Below are 9,055 nucleotides of genomic sequence, written 5' to 3' on the forward strand. Positions count from 1 at the left end.
TAGCGGCGGGACGTCGTCGGCCGTGCGGCACTTGCTGGACTTTGCACCGCGGCGTAAAACGACGCGGGGCTGTGTCAATTACAATAAAAATTTGTTATACATATATATATAATTGATGATAAGCGCGCGTCTACGGGTTGGAAAATATTGTTCTCTACGAGTGGGTGAGCGGGGTGGGGCTAATGCGTTACAACAGTATAGTCTCAAGGTCATACACGACGGGATACGCGACATAACAACACGTGCCGCGTGGTGTTACAAACTTACAAACAACAAACAAACATACAAGTGAAACTAATATAAGCGTGTTAAAAATATAATAAATATAGTTTAAAAAAACTAAAAAACACGCTTTTAAAGAACATCGAACTAAAAAGTTAAAAATAATTTTTAAAATAAGCGTAAAACAATAATGAACGAAAAGTACTAGTATTATTGTGATAAAAGCGTCGGACGCTCAATATACGAAAAATATAGCACAAAGCACCCACGCTTTTATCACAATAATACTATAATACTATAATAATGTATATTATGCATGCAGTTTTATTTTTCTAGATAATATTTTAGTTGAGTTTTTTTATGAATTTGAGAAACAAATTTGACAGATTTAATTAATGTATGTTTTTAATACCAAAACAAATGATGTCATTAAATTGTAACATAGATTAAAAACACTGAACCTAATGAAATTTTAATAGTGTCCTAGATAAAATATTTTTTATCGGGTATGTTTTTATAACAATCTAATGTAAAACCTAATAAAAATGGTGAAGGGTTTGAAAATTGTTAAATTTATTTATTTTAACACAATTTTTGGATATGTTCCGGCACAACTGCATTTTTCAGACTTACATGAAATTAAAGATTTTAAAATGTTCTATAAGATAAAAAAAAAAAAATTCCTTGTGAACAGGGCATAGGAATACTTCCAAGGCCCCTCGGCCAGTCGTAAGAAACGACTAATGAGGTTGCGTAAAATAATTGTAAAAAAGTATGTGGAGTCCTGAACGAAACTTAGGCGAATTTTCCCATCATGGATGTACGCGGAGACAACAGGCGTGGCCGATCCCAAGTAGACCAATCTACTTGACCAATTAAGGCGAAGAAAAAGATGAAGATAAGATAAAAAAAAATATTGTCCCGACTGTTCTGCTATATTTTTTTTTTGAAATTGGCAATTCAAATAAACAAATTTATAATTTTTTTTGAATAAAAATACTTTATTCAAGATATGTATTTTTGAAATTAAATATCATCACAAATAATAATAATTCAGAATTTGTTTTTATACTAAATTACGCAAAAAAATCACATCACTAAAATGAATCATTTTTTAAACATCTTAGACCAAAATATACTTTGCTAAACCAAATTTTTGCGCTGATTTCAAATCTGCAATTAGATGTATTCTATTATATTTTATTTGAGATTATTACTACTTTAGTAAAAAACAAGTATTTAAATATAAAAAAATTAATTAAAACTACAAAAAATTTGTTTTCAAATTACTATGGATGTGATTTTTATATGTTAAAAATAATCCATGCAAATTTTAAATGTCATGTTTATGTCATAAAATAAAAGTAATAATAAATATAGTTTAAAAAAACTAAAAAAACACGTTTTTAAAGCACATCGAACTAAAAAGTTAAAAATAATTATGAACAAAAAATACTAGTGTTATTGTGATAAAAGCGTCGGGCGCTGAATATACGAAAAATATGACACAAAGCACTCACGCTATATTTTTAGTTTTATGTTATGATAGTAGTTACTATTAATATCATGGTTGTAACGGGTAACGGGAATACAGGGTTCGATTCCGGGAAGGGAGTCTGAGAAACGGCTACCACATCCAAGGAAAGCAGCAGGCGCGTAAATTACTCACTTCCGGAACGTGGAGGTAGTGACGAAAAATGACGATACGGAAATCATCCCTCGTAATCGGAATGATTACTTTATATCTCTTAATTAGAATAAAGCGTGTTAATATAAAAATTTTAATAGTAATTAGAATATATATATATATACAAAGATTGCAATAAGCGTGTTAAAAATGGAATGAAGTGAATGAATGTTAAATATATAATTTGCTAATACTTTATCATGAATAAAATGGATGGTGTAACAGCTGAGTTATTTATACTCTTTTAGTTGTAATATGAAAGTAAAAAGATAAACGGTGTATGATTCTTTTATTAAAATAAAATAGTAAATAACTATATATGGTGGTGTGTCGTAAAACATAAGGTAAAATAAATAAAAATAAAAAAAAACACATCATAGTTAAACCAATACTTTCTCAACTCCGTATCATAGCTAAAATTTACGATACACACATCCAATTTTGATTAGTGATGATACAATAATTATTAACGACAATTTTTAAAGTTATTTAAGTTGAAAATTCCATTATGGTGGGAACAATAGAAGTTTATTCATGACTTATTTTAAATCTATCATTAAAAAACTACTCTATACATTAAAAATATATTAAAAAAACTGACTTTAATTTACTAACTTATTTTATAATTATGTAAAAAAAAATTGTTAAACTTGAAATATTATATCACTTAGATTCCATTCAATTTATTGGTATTTGAATATTTATAAATTTTTTTTCGTGGGATTGAATAAAATGTATAGAGCCTGATAGAGTACGAGAACCAATCCCTAGTGACACTTCGCAAACAACTGTTTTTACTAATAATTTCAACAAACCATTAGTATCTTATGCAATCAATCGAACATGTATCTATTTAGATTTAAGATACACTGTGCGATGTCCATAGTGACATGTCTCTAACTAATGTTTCACCAACAGTTTCAACCGCTCGATGTGCTAAGGTAGATTATTGAAATGCACTTATTAAATAGACACTCCGATTGAAGAATTAAAAAAAAAATAATGAAAAAAAAGCCAAATTATTATTTTTTAAATACTCTACTAATGAGAAGGTTAGATAAAAAACACTAAATGTGAAAAAGTTTCCGAGTCCGAGAGAGCACAATCGCAAAACAGTCTTGTGTAGAGACGTTTCATGACCAGATTTTTAGAAAAAATAAGGTGAAGAATGAGCCAGAAATCGGTCTTTAATAAGCCTATTTTATACTTGTTCTTTCGGTAATTTTAAAGTACAAAAATTTTACGACGCTTTACTCAAGATTTCACTCTCTGGGACTTGGTCGCTTTTTTAATTAATTTGAACTTAAAAAATTTTTCATTTTAAAAACACTTAGTCTTTTTTCTTTGAACTTGGAATATTTTTCTTAAAAATCAAATGACACTTAGAAATTTTAAAATGAATTTTGATTTGTAGAATCTTTTAATTTAGGTAAATTTTTACATTAAATAATAATGCTTTATCTTTCTTATTGCGGAAATAAATGTGAAATAGTATTTTAAATATTTAACTTTTTTTTCTAATTATTTTATAAGACTAACACAACTTTAAATTTTTATTTAATAGTAAAAATTTATTGTGAGCTTTTCTTATTGGGTAGATAGTCTTAGAGCTTTGTTTTAACGAACATCGCACCGGCAGACAACGCAGAGAAACTTACGAGTATATTCGCAGTGTTTAATTTTTGTCTTTGTGATTATTGTGCCGCATCTTATCAAGGCGCCGGGACACATTGGGCCACCCTAATATCACTTCGATAAATTTTTTACATGGATATAAATATTTTTGAATCTTGTTTTGGCCGGGCCAGAGGAATATTTAAGAAATCTTCTAATAAAATCACCTGATAAAATATATTCTCTCAAAAAATATTTATTCTATGAAGATAAAAGAATTAAATAAGGACAAATTACAAAATTATTTCTATAATAAAACTATAGTGTTTAGAATTTTTTTTTGCAAGTAAAATAGTCATAGATTTTGTGTAATTAAATCATATTATTTAAAATTTGAATCTTTTTCGCAAATAATTATATTGACTATATGACGTGTAATGTAAATCGTAGACGTAGTGCATTTAATACCAAAATCAACGTTGGATTACTTGAAATATTATTGAATTACAAAGGACATAAGGTAAATACAATTAAAACTATACTTTCAAACCTCCAACAATCTATTGTGTAATAAACTATTAATAAAAAAATTATATAAATACCAAAAAGATATTTAACTTCTTAATATTCCACTATCCCTACCATTATCANCAAACCTCCAACAATCTATTGTGTAATAAACTATTAATAAAAAAATTATATAAATACCAAAAAGATATTTAATTTCTTAATATTCCACTATCCCTACCATTATCAGCCCTCTTTATAATTTATACTCTTTTTATTTTATTTTTGGTTTTTTACAAGGAACTTCTTAAATTACTAATTACTATTCATTTCTTAAATAACATTAATGAGAATAATAATGTAAATTTATGAGCAAACCTCAACATTTCAATAAAATCACTATTATTTTGTATTAATATCGAAATAAATCATTTCAATGAAAATCAGTGATCATTTCTATGAAACTCTTGGTTGTTATGATACTACAATTAAAATATTCAGAACTATATTCCAGTCTTAGTTTCATTTATGATATCGTAAGTCGATTTTAATATGATATGCTTATTTTATTTTTTTTTGCGTGTATCTGTTACCACTTATTTTACGTGAAAACGATAATTGTAATCGTTACTTACTAGTTAGTAATAATTTAAACAATAAGAGACTATAGAAAAAATCTATTCAGATTTGAAAAAAGCGTGAAAAAAATGATTTTGAAAAGTACATTTTTGACTCTGATGAATATTCTTTGTAGACNTTTGAAAAAAGCGTGAAAAAAATTATTTTGAAAAGTATATTTTTGAATCTGATGAATATGCTTTGTAGACCAGTGTATTTATTCATAATTAACCGATAATTATCTTTTGAAAAGTTTTTCATCAAACCTTTCAATTTTTATGTACATTAGCCACAGAAGTAGTGAATTATACAATTACTTTGTAATTTTTTGTAATTTCTCCGTAAAAATTGTAATTTTTACAGTATTAAATTATTGAATATCAAATTCATACTAAATTTAATTACTATAATAAGTATTTATTCATATATTATACTTATAAATCAAATAAATACTTAGGATCGGGATATAATTAAGGAAATAGGAGTTGTTGTTTATGATATAATCTACCAATTTCTTAATAATTAACAATATCTACGAATTGGCTTGGAAGCGTTTCCTATGATAGTGATTTTAATCACTGTCAGATATCATCTATACTAATCCCAACTATCCAATGTTCATACTATACCGCTACCCCACTGTGCTACCGTTTTATTCCATAATTGTAATTTTCCGTTATATGTTATTTAAAAACTGGTACAGTTGAATTTTTGAACTTTATATAAAATTGTCTTTATATTAGTAGCAGTATAATAATTATGATGTTATCATTTAAATAAAGTTGTTCAAAACTACCAATATTTTAAGAAATTTGTTAGTTCTTGTAGTATTTAAATATATATAAAACCAATCATTATACATATTTTAGTAAATCTAAGGGACTTCATTGTCTATGTGGGTATTATAGTATATGCAACACTCAGTGTATCTCCCCACTGGGAAAAGCCGATAGGCGCTAAGGACAGGCCATTGACCTGTCTCTCAGGTGCTTTCGCCGAGGCCAGCATTTAGCCATAATTCACAAAGTCACTCCAGTGACAGTCACCACGGATCCAAGTCCCACTGTTATCCGAGTGATAAACCGGTCTGATAACGAGTGCCGGGACCGCAGACGATTGCTAGGCCATCATTTAGGGCACCCGTCCCGCCCTTGGTACGAAAAACCTACGTAGGGTTTTCGGCTATACGTCATCGATTTTCATCTCAGCAACTGCCTACCCAATTGTTGGGTACTCCGTTGGTGCACTCCGAACCGGGCGAGACAGGCTATTGGTTGCCACTCTGGTCTGTCGGAGACTCCCCGCCCAATTTAGACATATCTAAGGGACTATGTAATTTTTTTCAAACACTCACAAAGTGTTTTTATGATTTTCAATAAAATATTACATATGTCACAACACACAGATTTAGCTTCGTTTGAACAAATGTTACTTAAATTGGTAAATTAAAAATATAATAGTATAATTAAGTGTCAAATGTTAAAGAAAATAAAAAAAAAAATTACTTTTAAATTGAATTATTATTAGTAACTATATGTACTTAATATTTTTTTAAATAATTCATATATGACAAGTACAGTTTCATTTAAACAAATGTTATTTATATTCGTTAATTATATATATTATATTCATAATATATTTGATATAATTTTAATAGAATAAAAACTTTTAAATAGCAATTGGATATTACGTAAAAGTTATTTTTCTTATATTATTTTATAAGTTAAGATTAACAGAAAAATGATGTTTACGAAATATTTTTATTTCCTTTTCTTTTTAACTCTTGTGAGTAAAATTGTAACACGATGAATTAATCTTATACGATTATATTAAAAACACGTTTTTATGAATAAATGACATTTTATTTTTTGGATTTTATATTAAAAGTTTCTAAATTGAATTTTTCTATATTCATACACTAAATATTCATTTATAACCTAAGTTTATCTATAAGTCAGTGAGAGTATAGTAACATTTCAACATTGCAGATTTAAATTTTAGAAAACTCGAATACTTAAATGATTTTATATAGACTTTTTCCTGCTTTATTACTTTATGTTGCATATTTGTTATGATAAAATATTGTACTGAATATTCCATTGACTAATAATAGTTTTACAGGTAAAATCCAATAACCCCATTCTGCCGCTAAAGAAGGCCTTATTAAATTGTTTCAATTATATTAGTATGGAAAATGATAAAATCATAAGTAAGTTAACTTTTCTACATAGATTAAAATTGAACTATTTTTTTAACTTCTACTCAAGTGGTATGGCATTTTTTTATGTAAAATTCAAGTGAACATAATTTGTAAAAATTATTATTATACAAACTGAATATTTAATAAATATTAGATAAGAAGATTTATTGTAATATAATAAATAGTTATTATGTTAAGGTTTTTAATCTACTAATCATTTTTGATTACAGAATCCCCAGATGAATTTACTGATACATTTGAAAATTTTTTAATGAGAAAGAGTATAGAAATTCTACTAAGTTCTGATGAAAATATTATTACAACGGTTGCAAAGGCTATAAGCGAATATGAGTGTACAAATTGTGAATCCATAGAAAGTACCTACTCGTGTTGTATTGCATATGCTAAGAAGGTTGATCATTTAAAACATAATAACAAATATAAGAACTCGTCTTATGAATCTTTGGTTAGAGATTGGAGTGTTGGCAAAACAAAAGTTTTACCAAAGTTACTTCGAGGAAACAGCATGATTGTCGACGAACAATACGATCCGGAGGAATCATCTGAAATAGTTGTATTAGCTGATAATACTGAAGACACAGACCACATTACGATGAATAGTTACATTTAATATTTATAAATATTAATGGAGTACTAAAGAATTGTGTTAATTGTACTTTAACTAATTGAAAATATTTCATTTGTAAAAATTATATAAGACTATGAATAATAATAAATTTTCTGTTGTCTATAATATTTTAGTAAATTCTTCATGGCATTTCGATGCTGATTCCGAATCCGTCTAATTTCTTTTTCATCATATTTAGTTTTTGAAATAATTACTAATTAGAAATTATATATTAATTAAATTATTATGGAAAAGTGAAAAAAACCTTTTTTGTATTATAATTTTTCTAATGTAACTTAGTGATGTTCAAATCGAATTATGCGAATTTTGGGGCTTATCCGACAAATAATACCATTTTTAGAGACCTTGTAAGTTCAATAATAAAAATTGTTCGTTTTATCTGACAAACTTCTATAAAAATGAGTAATGTATAATTACGAAAAAATATATCCACATGTACAGTTTTATTTTTCTAAGTTATTATTTAGTATAGTTTTTTTATGAATTTGAGAAAAAAAATTGACAGATTTAATTTATCTGTATTATTAACACATAAATAAATCTATGTAATTAAACTGAAATATAGATTAAGAACACCGAAAACGAAAATAAATAATAAAATTAATAAAAAAATGATATTTTAAAATTCTTTCCTAATTTTTTTAGTTTTATAATGCTATAACTTTTTGAAAAATGTATGGATCATTATAATATTATTAAAATTTGTTTTATTTGTATTTTTCTTTTGCGCAACATACTTTTTTTCTAAATCGGATCATTTCCCTAAATACAGGGGGGTTTAAAACTTCAAAGTGCATATAGAAAACAAAATTTTTTCAACATAATTTTCAAAAATGTTACGGAAATACTGACACTATTATACATATCTTAAATTAAAACTTCTGTAATTTACATTAATATGGAAAAACGAAATTTCTGATTTTATTTTGTCTTCACGATGAAAATAGACATCAAACTTAATAAAATAAATACGATTTCTTTTTAAAACGACAATATTAAATTATTAAATATTAATTTCATACTATATTTTATTGCTATAATAAATATTATTCTTATATTACACTTATAAATCATAAAACGTGTAATCAGGATATTAATAAGGAAATAGGAGATCATGTTGTTTTTGGAATAATCCACCAATTTCTTAAAATTAAATATTATCTACAGATTTCCATCAAAGCGCTTTTTATGATAGTGATTTTAATCACTGTCCGATATCATCTATACTCCACGTCTGCATTAACGAGTACTTGCACCGTATTCGTAAAGCAGCCGCGCCGACGTGCGACCACTGCTCGGATCGCCTGGGAGAGGCTGACGCCGCTCTGCACACTTATTCCGGTGCGAGGCGTGGACCTAGGAGCGGGACTCTTTAGAGTCCTAACTAGGGTCCACGTTCCGAGTCGGGTCCATGGTGGACTTGATGTTGGTTAGCCGGGAAGCGTGGTTGCTCGTCCAGGCGTTCGCTGAATCCGTTCTGAAAACGAAGGAGGAAGCGGAACACCTGAGACAGAGACAGCCACGCCGGCCGGCACAGGAGGACCTAAGGCGCTGGTTT

At 27.6% G+C, this 9,055-nt stretch overlaps 1 protein-coding gene across 3 annotated transcripts; it reads left to right on the forward strand.

The window, feature by feature from the left end:
- The first annotated feature begins 4,352 nt into the window (after positions 1-4,352).
- On the forward strand, positions 4,353-7,602 carry LOC126899680 (uncharacterized). 3 transcript variants are annotated; one of them, XM_050674775.1, is made up of 3 exons: positions 4,353-4,566; positions 6,770-6,857; positions 7,079-7,602. In XM_050674775.1, the coding sequence occupies exons 1-3, from the start codon at positions 4,489-4,491 to the stop codon at positions 7,477-7,479; spliced, it is 567 nt and encodes a 188-aa protein (XP_050530732.1). In that variant the 5' UTR covers positions 4,353-4,488; the 3' UTR covers positions 7,480-7,602. The 3 variants fall into 3 exon arrangements, with proteins under 3 accessions (XP_050530732.1, XP_050530733.1, XP_050530734.1); XM_050674776.1 differs by lacking the exon at positions 4,353-4,566 and adding an exon at positions 6,322-6,433; XM_050674777.1 differs by lacking the exon at positions 4,353-4,566 and having other exon boundaries at positions 6,762-6,857.
- The last annotated feature ends 1,453 nt before the right edge of the window (positions 7,603-9,055 follow it).

Source organism: Daktulosphaira vitifoliae, unplaced genomic scaffold (assembly GCF_025091365.1).
Source record: "Daktulosphaira vitifoliae isolate Bord-2020 unplaced genomic scaffold, ASM2509136v1 Scaffold_2, whole genome shotgun sequence".
NCBI lineage: Eukaryota > Metazoa > Arthropoda > Insecta > Hemiptera > Phylloxeridae > Daktulosphaira > Daktulosphaira vitifoliae.